Below are 22,759 nucleotides of genomic sequence, written 5' to 3'. Positions count from 1 at the left end.
TTTTTTTTACATTTATTTTCTAATAAGCTATTAGCCTTACATATTGGATGATCACTTAATTTAACATTTAAATGTTAAATAATTAATTTTGTATTCGACACATACTAACCGATGCAAGTTAAATAAATACATTTGAAAAACTTTTAAGTTAAACGGTTTTTTGATACCCATATTGTGGTGGTTGAACGGCGTCCATCTTGAATTTTAAATTTTGACATAATCATCTTGTTTTACTAGTGTAGCCCTTTCATTTGATACCCATATTGAGGGGGCAACCATCTTAGATTTATAATGTTATTGATTTTATTATATTGTATTGTCATCTAAATTAAATGTGTGTACCAAATTTCAGATCAATCTGACAACGAGGAGGTGCTTAAATTTCAATTTCTAATTTTGACCCAAATAAACAAATAAATTCTGTACGGGTCCAACTAAATAAAACCGTTTAAAAAGAGCAAAAATTAATAGCGCGTGAACTGTTAACCACGCCAAATTTATCTTAGTAATTTATTTTCCATAACAAATTTTTCCAAGTACTAGAAAACCAATAAAAATTTGAATATAATGGCAAAAAAATAATTGTCATTTGTTACGTCACTGAAGAAAATATGAATTAATCTTTATATACTTGGTCTGGTCATAAATACTATAATAATAAAAAAACATAATATTTAAATTTAGAATTTCTCATTCTTAGTTGAATATTGATTGTGCGTTATTATTTTTGCCGTATTAGTGTAATAGCATTACACAGTAGTGGATATGGGCTCAATTGCCACAAGATGGAGATTGGACTTTACCAATAGTCGAATATTTTGTACAGGCTATTTATTTATTTGTTCTAAACACAAACGCCAACAGCCAAAAATTGTTTAATAACTTTGCTTATCGCAGAAGATAAAAGCCATGGCCATAATTATGTTAGCTAATATCTAAAAGTTAACAAAGTGATAAAATAGAAATAGAAAATAGGACACAAACAAACTTAATGCACTCAAAATTAATACAAAGAAACCTCCTTTGTTTGACAGAAAAAGATTCTTCCTTGGTCGTAGTTTTTGTAAGAAAAGCAATCAAAGATGTGTAAAAAAAATACTGTCCGAAAGCAATTTTATATCAGAGGAAATAAATATGGCACTTTGGGTTATGTCGCATATTTTAAAAAAAGAACTGGAATTTATTTTACAGCCTATAAGAAACGCACTGGTTACTATTTAACCGAAAATTTAAAAAAAAAAACGAGGCGGTGGGAGGTCAACGGACATTTTAATTATAATAACAAGGCTTTTACTTAAATTATGTTTCAACATTTAATGTATATATTTTAATATACAGTCCCTTACTGGGGGATAAAAACGGGTTACATAAAGTTTCACAAGTAAAACTACTACGATCTTATTTTTTGGTCGCAATGTTTTAAACTAATAGCCCCGTGTCAACATCTATATAACCTAGCCTTTTTTGTTAGATACGGATAATTGGTTATAAAAAGTATTAACTTTAAATTGTTACATCTATTACGGTATTTATTTATATATGGTATGCTGTATTATAGGGTAACAATATTAAATATTTCTTAATTATTTACAGTGCCAACACGGCGATGGATAATGACGTCACGCCAGTATATCTGGCAGCGCAAGAAGGTCATTTGGCAGTACTGAAGTACCTAGTGCTGGAGGCGGGAGGACGGCTGGATGCGAGGGCACGAGATGGCATGCTGCCTATCCACGCCGCAGCGCAGACCGGCTGCTTGGACTGCGTGAAATGGATGGTAAACAATACAATTAATTAGCTACTAAACGCGCAACGTGGGTAGGCCCCCGAACAGGTGAACCGATTACATACGGTCGCGGGACATTGCAAGAACGATCATTGTTGCGATCTGTGGCGGAGGTCTAACTCTTGCAGTGAGATGTGCAATTAAATTGAAATTGAATCAAAGAATTGAATTAATTGAAAAAAAAAATCGCTATTTTTGAATAGAAAGACAGACATGAACCTAGATTAGAAAATTCATAAAACAAGCTTAGTTATAATATGGTATACAAGCTGTTTTGAAACGATAGATATTTTTATGGCTTGTTAGATTTCAAATAATTGTAATTTTAGAGAATTTTTTTCTTTAGTTCATTCATAGACCCTCCTTCAACATCTGCTTTTATCATCATTTCATTCGCCTACGTAAGGATCCTCTGCAGGATGAGAGCTTTCCTCATAGATTTCATCTAGGATCAGCGGAAAAGCGCTTTTTGGCGACCTTAACAAAGTCCTGTCTGGTCGCCTGTTCCATTTATTCATTAGCTGCACTCACCGGTCTGTAATCTAAGTCCAGAACTTTAAGGCCCCTGCTACTTTATTCCCCAGATGTTCTGCCGTCCGATAAAAAGCGCGTTTACTATCCTCATTTTATTGCCTGTGTTAGAAATAGGTTTAAATTTCAAAGTTTTTAACCAGTATCAATAGTATAATAATAAACGTAGATAAGTAACATTTAAGCTACGCAACAATCCCACTGTTGAGATGCCTTGTATATACTCTGTGTCATTGGTTTTGGTGGAAAAATTTTAAATGAATTGAACGTATAGGTCACTTGTTGTTACTTAATGTATGGTAGGTTCTATCCATAATTCGATGGTTTATGAAGTAACAAACAAAGTTATGATGATAATATTAAAATTGTTTATTGTTTAATAATCGTCTCTACAGACTGTAGTACCAGAAGTTAATGGCAAGATATTCCAATAGAAAAAAATAAAGTATCATATTTCAAAGTGATGATTTTATAAACGAAGATTGGAAAATAGGCGTGAAAGCTCTAAAGCTTTTAGCTGACAAATAATCTCTTATTCGCCCATTTAAAGGTTTTATACACACATCTAATCATGTTGTGTATAATTTTAGTACATCCTTAATTGCCAAAACTATAGACAGTTTTGCTTAGAAATATTAGGGGGTCCGGAAAGTAATGTCGTTTCTGTCGACATATTTTACACAAAACCGATTGATTTTCACCGCTGCGGCATTGAAAATTTTTATACTAGGTAGCAGAAGGCTGTTGATAACGAAGGTGAATATTTTGTTGATCAGAAATAATAACTTGTTAAAAATGTAGTTGTGTGAATTTAACTTAAGAAAGCGACATTACTTTCAGTTTCCCCTAATACATTCACTGTATATCTATTTGTAATGCAATGATGAATGAAATACTGCTTAATACTGCTTTCTCACACTTTCGACTGCAGTAATTTGTTAGTCGTGAAATTATTAGTACAACTGGTGGAATGTGAATTACCAGTTTTATATCTCATAATAGGAAACGTTGCCTTCTATGAAATAAGGAAACTTCATGGCGTGTCGCTACTATTTACGGATGCACTCTTAGTGTCGGTGTGAGCGGGTAGCGGATAATCTTATTCTTTTGTTGGAAAAAGCAGATTCGTTATTTTTTGTGACATACGGATTCGATACGTGGTCGCTTACGACGGACCTAATAGCACAGCTCAAGGTCACCCAGAGAGAAATAAAGAGGGCTATACTTGGAGTTTCACCACGAAATCTAATAAGAAATGTGGTGATCCGCAAAGAAAGTAAGATAATAAACGTAACTTGAAGAATTGCTCATCTAAAGTGGCATAGCTCGTGCAAACGATCTCCGATGAAGCCGAAAGATTCTCGAGTGGCGACCACGTGCCGGTAAACGCGGCGTGGATAGGCCTCTCACTAGGTAGACTTACGACATACTTAAGATCGTGGGATGTCGCTAGATGTCGCAGGACCAGTTTTGGGAAAGACCTACGCCTTACAGTGGGCGCCCATCGACTGAAAAGAAGAAGAAAAACATTTTTTTTACTTAATAATAAATGAACAATTTTTTATTGGTTCCGTAAAGTATATGTTAATTATACAATAGTGAGCGATGAAATTCTTTATGTGCTAGTCAAAAGACGGCTACATTAAAGTATTAAAATATTCTTTCTCCAGGAATATTAACATTACTTTAAATATAAGTGATATGAAATTATAGCTTGACTAATCCTTTTTCGAATGATTATTTATTTTAATCATATTCAGGACAATGACCATAGTAAATAATTGAAATGTAACAATAAAATTTTAGCTTTTTTATAAACTTTAACAATCGATTTATATTTAGAATCTCTTCGGAAGGCTTGTCATATCGATTTTCAAGACCGATTGTCATACATTAACAAAACAAAAGATTAGATTACCTTTATATGTGTGGTTTTCTGATTTGTATTGTGAAATCCAGAAAATTAAAAGCATTTTTGACATAATTATCATTAAAATGCTCTGTAATTTTCGATTACTGTTTTGTTTAATTAGCTATTTATTATTTTTAAATATTAGATAACTAGATTTATTTTTAGTTTGACCTAAATTATGACAATACAATCATTTTAAAGAGCCATCACTCAAGTAAAAAATATGCACATTTTACTTCTAAAATTTTGTGCTAAAAAGTGCTGATTGTATTATTTGAATAGCTACCGGTACCGGTAGGGGGCAGAAATAAAATAGAAAAATAATTCGCCATGGTTACTTTTACTGTAAGAATCTATTTGGTATATAGAAATATAAGGTTACCAAAGCTTATCCTTCTCAATGTAATACCTCTATATAACTTTCAACATAATAAAATGAAAAAACAAAGATACATATGTACATTCACAAAAAAGATTAAATATAGCGATTATAGATTTTATATAGCGTGAAGAATTAGAATTAGTTTTTTTTTGTCCAACCAGAAACTACAGATAATTTTAGAGAGTTATAGTAACCTTGTAAAAAATTGTTGTATAAATATTAAGTAATTATGATAATCAATTTTCTATAATATAATCAGGTTTATGAAGCCCGCTCCGCTTATGAAACCGCTGTTATTTATCCCTATAGCCGCAGCCTTAGTGAGCGGTAACGTGCGTATAGCTGCATAGCAAGTCCGACGCGTGAGCGATTGTCGTTTTCCCGCAACCGATGAGATTGTGGAAAAGTTATTGAACTTTAATTAGGGGATTTTCTCTTTACTATTGTAACAACTCTTACGCAATATACATGCCGTTCGCGACAGACAATAGTCATTAAGTTATTAAAGCGGGGAAATATTAACATCATCCTGTATTACGGTGAAATCTTATGACGGATTTAATGAGTGAAATGATTGATTCATTTTCCCACGATTTAATCGTTTCTGTACTGTACCAATTGTTTGAAAAATATGTATTTCTTTAATATCTTTCATATTGGAATAAGAGTCGTAATTTTGCTGCATTGCCTGGACCATCGGTTTGTAGGGAAAGGGGTCCGATATGATGTATAGGGTTCACGTCCCATATAGCAGCCTTAAAGGCCTTCCTGGGATGCATTCACCTTCATCGACTAGATATTTCCTAAAATTTGAAAAATGGGAAATTCCTATATACACTAGTAGACTTCCTATAGTTGGAATGACAATGAAGTAAACTCTGTCAAATTGGAGTTCAGATTTTCGTAGGTTTTTCAGAAACGACACCAGAAAATAACAGTAAAAAGTATACTTTATTTACATTAGAACGAAGGAAATGGTTAAATTTCTCTTTTATAACTAAACGTTCTCTGTCTGTAGTACATCTAGTTTAATTTTACGATCAACAGTTAAAGTTATGACTTCGGTAGAGAAAACTTTGATTGTAGTTTCATGGTTCACACAGAGCCAGATTTGATACATTTGAAAACAGCTGGTATATTTGGAAAATTTAATTTTATATTATGAGGTTAGAAGTTTAGGTAACAGAATTTTAGATAAATTATTTACCTCAGGCTTAGTCCTATTATGCGATTTACTTGTTTTAAACTTATAAAATGCTTGTTTTGTATTTTATTATTAAACTTTAAGGCATTTTGTACATCTATGGAAATAATATCACGAAGGTTTACCACAGTAGCGCAACGTAGTCTTGAAGCACTTTATTCGCTGTCGTCTACAAAACTCTTATCTTCTCTTTGCTTTTGATGAGACGTCGGTCATAATTCGTGGGATAGTAATAGGGCGATGATGAGAGATCGAGTGTAGCTATACGGTCAAAATGTTATTAATATACTTTTTTAATATGAACGCGCCTTTATCATCTTTTAGGTTTTAGCTTGATCAAAATATCTCTGTTCCTTTCTAGATCGTAGAACGAGGCGTGGACCCGAACGCGAGAGACGGAGATGGAGCGACCCCGCTTCACTTCGCCGCATCCAGAGGCCATCTGTCAACAGTGCGCTGGCTTCTTCGCCACGGGGCTCGACTGCACCTGGATAGACACGGCAAGAGTCCCATAAACGATGCAGCGGAAAATCATCATTTGGAGGTGAGTGATTTGTCCAAACATTTCTTCTTATACAGGAAAAGCTTCGGCACAACAATGTCATTACTCCTGTGTGTATATTAATTGGACCCCATCGTGTATGGCCTCTGGGGTCTTAAAATTCTGGATCGGAGATAACGGACAGAGGGTAGGCACCGAGAAGGTTTATACATCAACTTATAACTTTATTTAAAAACTTTATACATTTTTGTATAGCGGCGAAATTTATGCCGATGGCATTGTCTGCCAGTTAAACATTTGAGTGGTGAAGAGATTGATAAGGAAGATGAAATTACTAAGTATCATAAAATACGAGAAATAGAATAAAATAGTGAAATCAAATAAAGAAGAAGAGAATTACATAAAAACACCTTATTTAAATATACTCATGGCTATATATATATATATATATTATACAAATATAATAAGCTAGTTTAAAAAAAGTGAGTGGGAATTCCTCATAACCTTTTTTACCTCTAAAACAGGGTTTATTGAACACCCAAAAGATTGCCCCTACCTCCGAAATTAATGAGAAAAAGCATTGTCAAAAAGCAATTTGGTTTAACACTAAAACATCTGACATTAAGTATGAAAAATTACAAATTTCATTTTTATCTGTCTGAATGCGTTACAACATATTTGGTTGCGATGTAATATTTTCTCGGATTGTTCATGTCCGTTGCTCTTCAGGTATATCGCGTGTTAGATATTTGCGCGAAGCAAACGCGTCATGTACGCTTTTCTCAGCGATAATTACTTTATCTTTTACACTTCTGTGAATTCGAACAAAGGACACGGTGTGTAAATTGCGTGTTATATGCGCTCCCTAACGACTTAATGATACAACTTTCTATTAGTCTATGGTCTACTTTGCACGTACAAAGGTAATGGATGCGTTCGAGAGAATTGCGTAGAGGATTTATTATGTTAATCACCGAACGTATTATAAGAAAGGGCTTGTCTTAACATTATTTCGGTCCAGTTACAGTCATTTTAAAACAAAAACAAATATGACTTTAGAGCTTTGGAATTAATGACAGTATATCACATATCTAAGAAAGACGGTGAACTTAGAAAAACTTTTGATCACCGGAGAAGTAGATAGAAAATGACGACGAAGTCGAAGACTCGCACAGGTGGCGTTACATGGTCCGAGACTATCCTCAATATTTAGGGTACGACGTAAGGAGATAATATAGTTCACGGTCCCCTTTTTACGTGAACTCGTGCCGATGAAGCTGTAAAAGCCGTAAGGCTAACAGCAACAACTTCACATGTGATAATAGACAAGGAGGTTAAAATGATCACAATCAAGAAGTCAACTAAGATGATTATGACCTTATCTAAACAGGATATTTTTGAAATCTTCCTAAGTTTATATTGATTCTAGTTGTTAGACGTAAATAAGTGAATAAAGTATGTATATATATATATATATCTCGTTTCTCTTAGTGTCGGTCTCCCTTATCCTAATATATTCTTCTCTATTATTTCAGGATATATATAGCGTATCGTTCAGAATGAAGTCCATTACAGCGGTACTCAGTTTGATTCTAGTTTTTTGTTTTTTACAAATTGAAATCTTCTAATCTCGTGATTAAAGACTTAGTAGAAAATAATATAAATAAATATAGAAAGCCCTGATAACTATATTTATTTTTGAGGAAGCATATCCAAGTAATCGACGGAAGTTTTGCATCCCTTTTTTAACCATTTTAACCGTACGATGTTCACAGGTAGGTATTAAAATGATATCTAAGACAGCTGGTCCAAATCGTAATTACAGTTTAATAATTATTATTTGTCTATAATCAAGCATTTAGATTTTATCTCGTAAAATACGGTTCACTACCACCACGCCTTTAAAAGTACAAAATCAAACCAAAACGTGAGAAGAGTTACATTGTTCGAATAATTTCTATATAGTTGTTTTAAAAAGAATAATGACTCCCTTTTGTCAGTTTACGCATGAATTTTAACTAATTCTTGACTAGTGGACATAGGCCTATCCAATGGATTTTTAATAAGACTGGTAGGAATTGTCCTTCATGTAGCTTGTGCCGACCTTGACGAGGATGCTTGTCTTCCTTGTTGGCGGGTGTCCACCGCCGCGCTAGCTGGTCTTCACCCTAGAACTTTAAGGTCCTGGCATCCATATGTTCTGAGTGCTATATAGCTTTCCTAAAATATTCATATTAGATTAAATCATATTCTCATCACTTACGAGCATTAGGGATAACATTGCAAAATTAAAAAGGGTCTCCAAAACAACTATATTACACAAGTAAAACGTAACAAAACAAACATTAGAGCAAATTCGCACGCCTAACAATGGACTTTAAATCCGCAAATAATTCACAAACAATGGTACTGTAACATCCTCTGCATTCATTCGCATTTGGTCACGGAGGTCAAAGCCAGCTATGATGTGATATAATATCAGTGTTATGTTTCGATCAATCTTTACGTTTAACTTGTCAGTACACTACGATTAATTAGGTAGCTTTTCCAAGCTCCTGCTAGTAAAAAAGATTAGTGAAGACACCTGCGTTTCTCAAATAATACCATAATTAAAGACGTGATCAAAAGAAACAGTACGGAAAAATAAAACAGGTCGGGTTAGCATGTACAAACAGGTGGAAATTAAAATAAAAATAAAACAAGAATTTTAAACAAAATATGCAAATAATAATAAAAAAATAGAAATAATGAAATAAATTTAAAATCTTGTGAAACCCTGTCCGAAAATAGAAAGGGGTGTACGAATTAAAGAAATTTAGGTACGTTTTGAGCTTACATGAACATAACAACGCATAGTCCAGGACGAACTATCTACGTTAACAGCCCGGCCCTTCTTGAAGGTCCTGAAATTTCTCAGAAGCGTTTACTCATCGTTATTATTTCAGCTTTAACCTGTCCATTTCTGAACACAGGTTTCTCTACAGATTTATAATAAGACCTGTTGGTATCGGCCTGCACCTAGTGTCTCTTACTGACTTTAACAAGGTCATCTGTTCATTTTGTGAGTGAATGTACTATGTTGCGCTTGATACGAGATCTTTTTCCACTAGCCAATAACGTATAGCGGGTAAGAATATCTCATGACATGGAATAATTTTGAAATACGGTGTACAAACCCAACTACAAGATGCAGAGATGTCTTAGATGTTTCATACACCAGAAATTTACATGCTGAAAATTGATTTATTGTACAGATTTACAGACAGTGATTAGACAGAATTAGTTTAAATTTTAATATTGACAAAACTTAAAGTTCATGTAAGATAAAATACATACATAAGGTAGTATATCTTTACTTATAAAAGGCTGCTTAGTATGTAGCAGTAATAGATAATTCGTCTTCATCATTTAATATAACAATTGGTGATAGATATAAAAGGTTATGTCCAGCTGTGGGTGTTTTATGGCCAATATGATAATGATAAAGCTAAGATTTTTTTTAAATGACTTTTGCAACTGTTTTTTTTTTATTTAAAACTTTTTTCTAATATTACGAACACAAAAATTAAAAAGACGTTATCCTCCCTCAGCAAGAGTATACTGTTCGTAACCTGTTTTCCCTCACGGCAAAAGGCAAGCGCTATTTTCTTTAATGGCCCCTGCTATTGGGGGCTTCTCGTATCCCTAACTACTTTGGTGTAGGGACTTTTATTTTTCTTTTAATTCATTTTTTCACATATATTATTTTAGCATCGCACTCTTCTACCATGCGTCTTAAGATCTTTCATTCTTTTCCTTACTTCCTACATTTCATCTGTCTCACCCTTTCATTCCACTTTACCTCTCTTTCGATGCCTTTCATCCATCACCTCATGCCTCAGGTTTTACAAAATTTATTTTTATTATCTTTTACAGAATTTAATTTATGTACATGTCATATTTACAATTATTTTTATTTTGTTTAAATTATGAATTGTTATTTATTTTTATTGTTTATGTTATAATTACATACAGCTATTAAAACTACAGTAGTATTCGAAAATCTTCACGTAGTACGACAACAGATATTGAAAGTGGATGTTTTGGCCGGTACAAGGACGACATAAACCTTTAATTGCATTTCTAGCTCTTTTGCTAGTATTTTCTCACGAAAATTGTTCTTGACGGGCAAGTACATTCGTCATTAATTACAAAGCCGGTAAAAGCTTAGCTTAATCTAAAATATGTTTCAATGTTTCATTTCATTGCGTATCTTTTATCAATACTATTGTCAGATATATAAACTTCTTAATTATGAGATACAGATGAATAAAGGTTAACTACGCCTGTATTTTAGAGAAAATATAAAAGTGTATATAAAGGGATAGAAAGTGAATTGAATTGTTTTTAAAGGTCACTTAAACTCAAAACAAAACTTTCTTTTATATTGCCATATCAAAAGCTATTGCAAAAGCTATTACACAATTTTTAACAGTGCAACACTGAAGTTGTTTACTGTATTTATTTCAACACTGATGTTATTCTTGATTGTCGATAACATCTCAATAATGATAAACTGCATAATGCTATATGCAAGAGGTGAGATATTTTGCAACGGACTGAAATTCGTTCTATTTTCAAATATTGACTATGGACATTTTAGTCATCTATCTTTAAATTGATTAAATCTTGTCTTCTTATCGAGCTACCACTCCCAGCGGTAGGATTAAATTGACGGAATTGCGTTCCTTGTTCGTGGGTTCAATCCCTGGAATGCAATTTTATATGTTGCTTGACAAACTAAAGGAATCATCACGATAGCTGGATTTGATTATTTATTATATTTTTATGTATATATATATATATATATATATATATATATATGTGTGTGTATGTAATATATACATGATATGGTATATTTATATATAACTATATTATGTAGCAGCTATTGGCATATTAATTGCATGTGTTTTTATGTGATTATCTTCCTTCTCAATTTGATTTTTTTCAATTAGTTTTTAAATAAATAAATCAATAACCAACACTTTGTGTGCTAATTATATAGGATTGACACTGCTAACAATGTTTTTTATATGATTGGCAGCAGTATCTTCTGCGCACTATAATACTACTCTGCAAGGGACAACTGGCTTGCCAAGAGTGTCGATTACGGCTTCTCCATAGATATCCGATAGGACTGGTAATAAGCATCTTACATTCAACATATTTCGATGACCTTGACTAGTTTAACTATTCATCTTGTGGGTGGACATATTATGTGTGTCCATTCCAGAAGGTTTAGACCCCAGCGGCACTGCCATTTCAACCTGCCAATCCGCTGAACTATATAGGATACTTTAGTTCGTGTATCGATCTCTTCAATGGATTTCGCATAGAAATTCCGAGCATAGCCCCGAAATTGGGCTACTGTTTTTGTTGTAGAACAAAGTAACAGCTAGAGGTATATTAATAAATATATTTTTAGTGTTTGAACGTGCTGGTAGCGGCGGGCGCGGCCGGAGCAGACAACAAGCAGCTGTCTTCATATAAAGCAGTCCACTCGTGTGCCTGTTCACCCGGCGAGGCAAGAGTGAGTTTAGTCATTAATAGTGTCAATTAGTATACTAACTAATTTCGCATGTGTATCTTCATGCCAACCAGAATAGTAAGGTGGGCAGATTATTTATTGAGCATATAATGGTTTCCAGCTTAATCAGATATTATATCTATTTCATATTACTCCGACGCCCATTTATTATATTTTACCTACTGAAATATATTACTAAATATGAGTATATGTGTGTACTTGTCTTATACAAGTGTTTATTTTGTCCGATTCTGATTTTGTGTAGTTTTAGATTGTGTGAAGTGTCTTAGATTTTTTTAATTGTTTTGTATGTGTAATTGTGAGTGTGCGAGGGTCATTGTGTTGTAAAATTAATTTTTATCTAATCTTACTTAACATATTTTGTAATACTATTTAGTTTTCATGGGTATAAAAATTAAAGCCCGATCGTGGTGATCAATTTTGTCTTTTAGTTTGTTCAATTATTAAAAAATACAAAAATAGCTTAAACAAAAATTAAATTAAAAACCTAGCTAAGATATTTTTAATGATAATAGAGTAATTAAAGAAAAAAAAGAAAAGATAAAAGATGAAAGGTATCACGGCGACGAAAGGTTTTAAAGCGACCACAAGTCGGATGATGCGTAGTTAGCAGGCCCCTCCACTAGGTCGACCAACGAAATGGTCAAGGTTGCCGGAAGTCGGTAAGTACGGGCAACACAAGACTGGCCATCGTTGATAAATTTGGGGGAGGCTTAAGTCTTACAGTTTATGTCTATCAGCTAAAATGGTGATGATGAAATGCTCTGAGTGGGTGGAATCTTAACTAAGCTTTATCTGTCTTAATTCCAGTGCGCTCTTCCGAACTGCGTAAACGGTAACCCTAGCCGTTCACCATTTTACCTGCACGCTCCCGAGCGCGAGAGACGCAATTCCGTTCAAGAACGCCGTGGCTCCCTACCCTCGACTGGATCTATCAGCTCCGGGCGCACCGGTCCTGCAGATGGCCTCTACGTGAACCCAATGCAGAGAGGAAATTCCGCAAGTGTTATCCTTCATACCTCCTCGGGAGAAGAAAGTTCAGGTTGGTGTACCATTAAGACTTTATTAGAGATATCATAATCTTCTCATTTCACAATATACGTTATTTATGGGATAGGCCCATATAGCAGTCGATTTTCTACAGTTGAAGTAATTATGATGATGATAGTATATGATAAATAAAAAACATTAATAATCCACTTTTCAATTTGAATTATTTTAGTTGTCACTTTTATTTGGTGCGTAATGTCTCTGGCAAACAGTAACTAATATATATATATTAGTACAATTGTCAACAAGCGTACAGTTACACTTTTTTTATTTTGAAAGTGCTACTAGTCTAGTTACAAGAGTTATTTCTAAAATTGTCAATTTCAAAATCACTAACGAAATAAGCCTATCACATTAGCAAGTTAAAATGGCAGAGCTGATGGTCACAGGTGTCTTAAGGTCATGGGCTGAAGACCAAGGATGGAAGAACTAGTTAAAGAAGATCCTGGACGCAGATCGCTTTTAACCGGTCCTATTGGAAATCTATGGGAGAAGGCCTATATCTAGTGGCGAAAGTCGTGCTGATAAAATGAAAAGAATGATAAACAAAATATATTTCTTCTACTTAGGTAAAATAATTTATACAGATATGGAAAGTTTCTGTATTTCGTCCAGAAATCGCTCAGATGACCGTTTTTTTTTCGTTATTAACGGAGGATGAACCAAACTTTTGATTATGGTGTATTTAAAAGGTTCTGTTTGTTTTCGACTCATATAGTGTAAAACATAAATTTAAACAATCCTATGGAAAGATTTATATTTTTATTATTTCTAAGGTGACGGTTTTTTTATGGCCCCCGCTATTGGGGGCCTCTCGTACCCCCTATCTTTTGTGGGACAGGGACTTTACGGGCAAATTTAATTATTCACATAATTTTTTATTATTTACTTTCTCTTCTTTCATACTTCACATTGCCTTTCGGTCTATTCTTTCATGCCACAATTCTGCTGTCTTTCCCTTTTGCTCTGTATCACCTTTCATTCATTCCCCTTTTATTTTACGTTTTCATAATTACATTGTTAATTTATATCACATTTTTATTACTTAAATTTAATGTGACGGTTAAAGATAGCCACGATGACCCTTGCTGCCCGCATTAAGCGATTTGTTGCGACCTTATCTTCGTCGGCGGTCTACCTAAAGGGCTCCCATCTACGCCGAGGATACTTGAACCTGGTTGCAATTCCCACTTTTTACCATAACTGCCGTGAATTGCACAAAGGATGTATCTCGCTAATGCCACTTCTGACTAGCTTTATTCTTCGAGCTACTACGTTGATGACCTCATTTCTTTTACCGATTTCTTCATACCTGATTCGATCTCGCAATCTGAATCCGAACACAGCCCTCTTCATCCGTCTTTAGGTGATCTTAAGACCTCTTATGCGGCACATCGTAAAAGACTTCGTCTCAGAACCATAAATCATCACCCACAACACACACTGGGTAAAAACCGCCGTCTTGCGGTATTTTTGTTTTATGTATACCCTCACATAATTGAGTATTTAACAATAAGTGTACTATGGAGGTATCATTAATTTATGAACGATCATTAATGTAACAAAATATTGATTCAGATGATACTGTGCATGACTGTACATTATTATAGTAGGTATTTTTAACAGATTATAGCACCTCCGGTAATAATCCACTTTTCTATTTAATCCGCGATTAAAGCGAAAATGTACCGTAGCAAATGGGGCGAGAAGCGACGGAAATACCGCAACAGGAAGTTTTAGGTAAGAATTGGTTACGGTCAGTTGAGTTTTGCACTCAGTGTTGATAGGACGTCTCCTCCGTTTGATGATTAGAAATGTGATATCTGTGTGATGTGAGCTATTATTATTCAAATTAGATTAATTAGGATAATTTTGTGATATTTTAATTGAGTTTTGTTCGATATCTGTTACACTAAATTATTATGTAGGTGCTGTAATGTTTTTACTTTACATTTTTAGATAATTATAGCAATTACTCTTTACATATATTGGAATACATACGTATTCCAGATCGATACGTATTAAAACTAAGGCCAACGTTTGAGAACCACAACATCTGGCGCTATTTAACTTTGTTGTGCCTGAACAACAATCGATATATCAGAAGTAGTTTTTAGATATTTTATTGAAGTTTATACGTCTGATTCTGTCTGTGCTTGATTTCTAGCTTAAATAAATTCTCCGATTCCCTGACTTATGTGCAGTGTTTACGATATAATTACTCCTTATATTTGCTACGTCACCACTTGGTAAAGACATATAAGTTTGTTATTTTATTTGTGTTATCACTTATAGCTAGTCTTATTACTTGAGAACTAGAATCAAGTTATTTCAATCCCCTGACATCCAACAACATTTTTATATGAGCTTCTATAATCATTTATTCTTTCTGAGACAAGTATAATTCTAGTTTGTTTGATGTTTTTATTTATTATTATATTTATAATTATGTAATGCATTGTATTTATTATAAGCATATTTCAATATATGTTTTATATATATGCACGTATGTTAACTGTCTTTACTTATCCCTCTAATATTTCCATACTATGATTGTCTAAAATAAATTGATTAATGTAATAAGACTCGTATAAATATTTTATAGCATATACAATAAAGAATATTAGGTTAAAGTTAATGTATTAACTATCCTAAATCACTATTATACAAGTTTATTATACAAGTGATGCATATAACATTATTGATTTTTATTCCTGGTTCTTCTCCGTATGTCTCGTGTCCGTATTTCATAGTTGCATCATTTTGAGGTCAAGTCCCTTGTCCGTGTGTATTGCTTGCTTCTTTTTGCTTTTACTTCCCGGACCTCTTCTGAATTCAACTATTTCTATAATCTCTTTAATTATTTGTCAGCGGTTATTTTGCAGTTTATACGTAATATTAGAAAATTCAATGTTAAATATTTCATCTTGATTATAATAACGAAACTAAATCTCAATGACATTAAAGCATATCACTGACACTTTTCGAATTATTAAAATTAAAATTCAAAATATCATTATTTTAGTAGGCATTCACACACGCTTTTGAGTCGTTAGTTGTTTTAACATCATAAGTTACCACCAGCTCGAAAGGCCTATCTGCTGAAAAGATCATGCCAGAAATTCAACAGTTGTTCTTTTTCAATGAAATTGGAAAATGTTTGATATATAACATATCAATCTTGTGAATCATTTTAAAACACGTGAATATTCTAATAAGATTTATTCAATAATACACTCTCACGAGAGTCATGTTGTGGACATTTTTTATGTAATGAAAATGGAATTCTATGTGTGTAAAGACATGGTATTGGGTGACTCAAAGGTTAAAAATTATTTTTAATTCACCAGCATGCTCGGCATCTGAAGTAGAGGCATCTCACTCTGGAGGCTGGTTCCTCCACGGCAGCAACGGAGGCGGGGCCCCGGCTGCGCTTTATCAACGTGTAAGAGACCTTTTCCACACACGATCCCCTGGACCGAGGGTACCTGCTGAAGGACAAGAAGCTCCCACCATGACGGGTAAGTAACTTGATCTTCCATCTCTCAATTGTCTCTTTGTATTACCGACAAAATTTTCATTAATCTAAATCTTATATGCAGTTCGATCCTTACAAAAAAATGATCCTTCGTATCTAAGTTAGCAAATTATTGACCTTTAACCGTGAAACTTCCTAACTTGGAAAAGTTATAGGTTGTTGCAAGAGTTTTAGAGATTATAGATGATAGCGGAACCATCTTTATTCACATAGTCTTTAACCGTTAATATTTAAGCTAAGTTTATAACTGATAAGAATCCTGCGCAGTGATGTCGCCTGTTTTGATTTCATTTAGGCTATATCTGATAAAGTGTATATGTATAAATCTGTGTTAAACTTTATGAAAAGATGTGTTGTTAAGTTTCTTCTTGTTTCTTATTTATGAGCAGTGGCAATCATATATAATTTATACAGAAAGTGCTAATTATTTAAGATTGTATCCCGGGAATCGAACTCGCGACATATGATCGCAAGTTGCAGTCCTCTACTTCTGGATTATATCTATTAAATTATATTTATGTATTTATGTGCAGAAAAGTAATAATCATGTATATTTCAACAAGTGGTTAGTAATTATTAACGATCATTATTAAATAAAATATATTATATAAAAAAATAAAAAAAATGTTTTCTTTTTTAAATTATTTTGACACAAAGGCGAAGATAAACTTTTCCGGTCGACTAGTGAGCATTTGTAAAAAACATGAATGTTTTATTTGTAATGTTTGTGCCGCAGTGAAGGCAGAGGTGCATGGCTGCAAGGAAACAGTGGTAGCTGACAATTCGGACAGTGACAGCGGGGCTGATGCTACGCGACGTGACCACCACTACGAGGACATCTACATGCCGCGAGAGGAGCGTCGGAGGTGCGCTATTACCATCATCATGATCATTATCTCTGTTCGTCCAGCGCTGGACATAGCTATATTACAACCTTTGCGTTCTTCTGCTAAGGCACCCCTATATTGTCGCAATACAACAATCGATCATATGACATATACGTTTATAAACCTATATGTCATATGATCGGTTGCCTGTCACTAGTTTACAAATTTGCAGAGCCATGTCTAATTTTGAATCTAGTTATTGTTGCTCATCAAAACATTACTGAGACTTAAATAATGACTATAACATGGTGGAAAGACGCATATTCAATTCATAGAATACTTTCTGTAATTTATATAACATAGTTAGTGCTTGAAAACCATCAAGAACTTGTTATAGTGACAAAATTTTAAACAGTAAGTAAGAATAAACTTCGCTCATCTTGCCTACTTTATGATCTTTCTGAAAAGATTCAAAGTCAAAGTCAATTTAAATAAAAATATTTACAAAACTAACGCTAAATATTCAGATGATGTGCTATTAGGTTAACACACGTAATTTACATCGATAACAAGGTATATGCATAGTTCTTAAGAGCGATGTATTTAAAACAACTGAACAATCGGAATGTATAAGCTTATAGTTGCTTTAATTTTTCTTTGTATTTAAAGTAAAATATTTTATTTACAATACTATTAAGTTATTTCATAATAAAAACTGTTGTCGTAAATATTTTTAATATCAGGGTTAATTTAAATTTTTGAAAGACTTGTAACAAATGTGTTATGTCGTAGTCAACATTTATTCAGTTAGTAGATGTCCATTTCTGGACATATGGTTACTTCATACATTTCAGTGTCTAACAAGGAGGGGTCCATCATATGAGTAGTTGTTCTATGATGTGCTTTGTAGCACGTTTCGGGGACCTCAAATTCGCAACGTCCATCTATGTGTCTTAAAATAACTATTTCATGTTATTTAAAAATATGTTTTTTTCCATTCTCTTAGGAGCAGTTCACGGGATTCTGGAAGTCACAGTCGTCCAGGAAGCGCAGCACTGGTTGTGGATTACACTACCAAAGAGAGTATTGACAGGTTAGCAGAATCAGATTTCTATTTGCAGCATGCTGGAAACTACACAAATTCACAGACGTAGTTGTTGAACAGATCAAACTATAACCATTTAAGTTAAATTAGACGATACTAAATTAAAATTAGTTCTCTTTGAAAAAGGTCTAAAATATGTTCAATTATTTTATTGTAGCATATCTTTTGCAATTTCCATGGGGATAGCAAAAATAACAGTAATGTTCATTCTCATGCTATGATTATTTTAAGAAAAAAATATTAAAAAGATATTTAACCCTCTTTCTTAAATCAATGTTGGTTAGTTATAACCAATAACAACATAAATAGGTACATGCTGTTGCAGCACTTTTTTATACATAAAAAATGTATTTGCATATGAAATCGTTTAATCAAAAATTATTTCATCGATCGCCTTAAAAACAGATTGTTGTAATTCACTACAAGATGGCGCTACGACCTTGTGACTTTTATAGTCTGTTGACATTATTTAAATATGTTATGGGTTCGTTTCAATGCGTTATATTTTATATAACCCACGTGCACAGTAAAAAATATAGAATGTAATTAATGTAACAAACGAAATACAAAGCACTACTTTTTATTTTATTTAATATTGTTAAATTATATTAAATTGTATTTATTAATAGAAAGAGAGGAGAACATAAGCTTCAATATTAGTTGCTTGCACAATGTTTGGGTCAAGGTTACAGAGAGAGAGAGAGATATTCCGGGACGGGTTATGCAGAATAACATAGCATGAGAGATTGTCGGTGTTTCGAACCACCGAGGTGGTTCTGGGTGGTAGAAATCCCACATAACCCTATTCTCCTCCCATTGGGTAATTTGAACATACGAATTTTCCGCCTGAAACCAAAAAAATGGTTTTATGTTTGAATTTATTTCGACATGATTGATAAATTAAATACTTGATATAAAATATTTATACCAAAAAAATGTTAGCAAGTTTTCTATAATTTTTTTCTTTACTATATGGCATAGTGTCTTCTGCTTTGGTGTATATAAAACTAAGATAGTAAATGTCGACGATAATGTTACGTAAATCTATGATAAAATCGCACAGTTCCATATTTTCAATACGGGTTGTATGTCTTCAAGTAGCGTTCGTGAAGGAGTGACGCCAGAGACGTTTAGTGTACGAACAACTGGCCAAAACTTCTTAGTTACTAAATATATCTATATCTTTATATTTTGTTTCAGTTCCAACAACAAAGCGTACGAGGAAGTGTCTCCACCACCAGAACCCCAAACCAAGTCAACTATTGCCACCAAATTAGCTGCGCTCACACATAAAGCACAGAATTTTGTAAGTACAACGTCGCTTGTGAGATTCATCAGCATTCCTGAAGGTGCAGGACAATCTCGGGGCCGTGTACTTGTGTAATAATTTAAGGCACTTTGCATTACATTGGTGTTTACCTTCACCGACCCGACTTCACACCCTCCATAATCAAATGTATTTGACAGGCTTACATTCTTCATCAGGTTATATATAGTTTTCGCTGTAGTCTCACTCCTATCTTGACTACATACCTATTCACTAGGATTTAATTCATATTAATTTCTTTAATAGTTATATATAGGCATTAAAGTCAAAAAATTTATTGTAAGCTAGTTGTGCCCGCGACATCGTCCGCGTGGAATTAAAAAAATAGTTTGTTCAGTCGATTATTTTTTTTAAAAATAGAAGTAGCCCAAGTTACTACTTATTATGTAAGCTACCTATCAGTGTAAGTTCCGTCAAAATAGATCCAACCATTTCAGATATTAGCACGAAAAAACAGGCAGATATTTTTTTGCTATATGTAGCATATGTACATTCAGGGTTATTTTAATATTACAAACAGATACTCCAATTTATTTACTTGTATATATTTAGCAGAAATGCTTCCCTAATATTTCCGAATAAATCAATTTATTACGAGAAAAACAAACGTAATACAAGTCCATTAAGTTTATTTTGAAAGTGTTGTTTATTGTTTCGTAATTCTTAGTAAAAAAAAGGGAAAAACACTGATACATGTACTTTATAAATAGTCATATTTATAAGTACAGTATTTAATGTTCGCTTAGTTTCATATTTATAAATTTCTCGTAATGTTTCAGTGTGACATAAGACAAAACGAGGCCTGAAGTTTTGATTGTCCATTGTTTTTGGTCGGCTTGTGTGACGGCTGTGTTCTAAACATGCATTATACTACATATATATCTGCATTTGATGATGCTAGCCGATTTGTGGCAGCTTCATTTAAATTGCGTTCACGATAGCATCCCAGCCCTATTTTTTTTTAATTACTCTGGAATATTATACTTCAGTTACTTGGCGTTCGCACGAAGCGGGACTATACACCATGTATGTACTACACTAATAGTGGAGTACAGTGTAAAGCGATTATTCGTTGGTCGGGAGTAATATGGGCCCCTGACCACCCTCGCTTCTCTCTGAATATATATCTATATATGTAGTATAACTATGTAAACCAAGACAATAGTTAAAAAGTTTTTTTTAGATTTTGTCTCAGTTATTACTTTTAGCTTTTTGCTTGTTGATGTGAAAAGCGATAAGAGAATTCAGAATCAGGAATAAAGGAGAAGTTGAATTCGCAGACTGCACAGAAAGAATGGCCACTTGGAACATAAAATTCTGGACGGGAAACCTCAAAAGATCAGGCACAGGGTAGGGCATCGTCTTTTACAGATGGTGGATACAGGCTCCTGCTAATCGGTACTAACGCCAATCTTTGGAGGAGGCCTATTCGGCAGTGGACGTCATAAAGCCGAAATGATGTCTTTATCTAGTGCCTATAACAAGACTGATGCCTATACATTAACACTTTAACAGCCGATCACGCACTGAGTATGTCCCAGGTTGATTGTCTCGGGACGCTGAACACGTCTTCAGTACGTGTCTGTCTTTAAAAATATCTATTTAAATAAGATTTTGAATATTATAGTTTGTTATTATTAGTAAAACAGTCCTATTGCGATAAGCTACCAACAACCATATCTATTGCAAAACAAAGTTTTGTCTAATAAAATCGATACTTAACTACCATTTTTCATTATCACATAACTAAGGAATAATTCCTCACCAGGCCAGTCGCATTTCATCCGCGGCAGGCAGCCGGCGTACTTCGGTGACGGACGAGGCGACAGTGGTGCAGGCTTCTGCTTCATCAGGTGTATCCTCCGGTGGCAGCTCCGGTGATGAAGCTCCTCCACCTCCGCCACCACCACCGGCTCCTCCCGCCCCACCACCACCTGCTGTCTTGGAAGAACCGGCACTTAGACCTTCGGAGCTTCGCGCCAGGCTTGGTAAGTAAATTTACTTTATATTTTATAATACTATTATTATATCAGCCACAAGAGCCCAATGCAAGGCAAAGGCTTTGCATAAAGTTAGCTATGTTAACAGTCCACCTAGTGGGGGAATAACCCACGTCGCGCTTACTAGCTCGAGGCGACACTCAAGAAACTTTCGACCCCAACGATTGTTGGTTGCCTAGACGATGTGGCCCGACCTTATATTTTTATTCGTAAAAAATTAAGAAGAGTCGACTCACCGCTAGATGGACCGAAAAAATATATATTAATATATATTGCCGTATAAATGGTCTGTGCTCCTAAAAAAAGCAGATCTCAGTGAGCGGTAACAATATAATTTATTTCTAGGAAAACGTTACAGAAACCTAATTTATTTATGATATAACTCTTTCAATAAACATAATAACATGTTGACTTCTTTCCAGTTTTTATTATATACTAAATAATACTATCACTTAACACTAGATCTATCTTCACTAACATATAATTAAATAATGATCACTTCGCTGCTTCATTTATTATAAAAAAGTGAAGAAATAAGTTATAGACATTATCTGCCAGTTAATCTTGTTCTATGGTGCTACCAAAACTACTGTGCCGTCATGGGAAGGTACTTCGAGGTGGTGAACGAGACATAAAAGCCTGAGCGCCTTGACGCCAGATGGAACAGCTGATTCCCCCTTTCGTCACGCCGTGCGATTACCTAACGCGCGGTACAGCAGTTTTGGTAGCACTATAGTAAAAACCAAAATCCATTCTAGGAAGCCCTTTCGCCCGATATCTCTATAGTGCGTCCGCCTATCTAAGAACGAAGGGGTTACCCGATCCCGTGAACTAAATAATGAAAAGCCTTCAAAAGTTAAAGATTCTTAAAAGAATCCTTTAACATTATTACTAAAAATGTCAATCAAATCCGATGAAGCTTAAATTGCCAACAAGCAAACAGCATTCATCAAATCCACTGGCGTCAAAGATTTATAAATACTTTTAGTTGTAATATGTCTAACTGAA

The 22,759-nt window shown here is 34.0% G+C and overlaps 1 protein-coding gene across 1 annotated transcript in view; it reads left to right on the top strand.

Moving 5' to 3' along the window:
* Positions 1-22,759, top strand: part of f (forked) — an 81,939-nt gene that overhangs the window by 34,214 nt on the left and 24,966 nt on the right. Inside the window, exons 3-11 of the mRNA XM_068761937.1 lie at positions 1,594-1,777; positions 6,177-6,359; positions 11,782-11,886; positions 12,715-12,946; positions 16,305-16,475; positions 17,229-17,358; positions 18,326-18,412; positions 19,625-19,730; positions 21,520-21,739. Coding sequence (XP_068618038.1) covers positions 1,594-1,777; positions 6,177-6,359; positions 11,782-11,886; positions 12,715-12,946; positions 16,305-16,475; positions 17,229-17,358; positions 18,326-18,412; positions 19,625-19,730; positions 21,520-21,739 — 1,418 coding nt within the window. The remainder of the gene's footprint in view (positions 1-1,593; positions 1,778-6,176; positions 6,360-11,781; positions 11,887-12,714; positions 12,947-16,304; positions 16,476-17,228; positions 17,359-18,325; positions 18,413-19,624; positions 19,731-21,519; positions 21,740-22,759) is intronic.

The sequence above is a fragment of the Battus philenor genome, unplaced genomic scaffold, assembly GCF_028537555.1.
Source record: "Battus philenor isolate CCGP_79_NKW_IND1 unplaced genomic scaffold, ilBatPhil1.0.hap1 SCAF_15, whole genome shotgun sequence".
Taxonomy (NCBI): domain Eukaryota; kingdom Metazoa; phylum Arthropoda; class Insecta; order Lepidoptera; family Papilionidae; genus Battus; species Battus philenor.
This window is presented reverse-complemented; position numbering and strand designations above follow the sequence as displayed.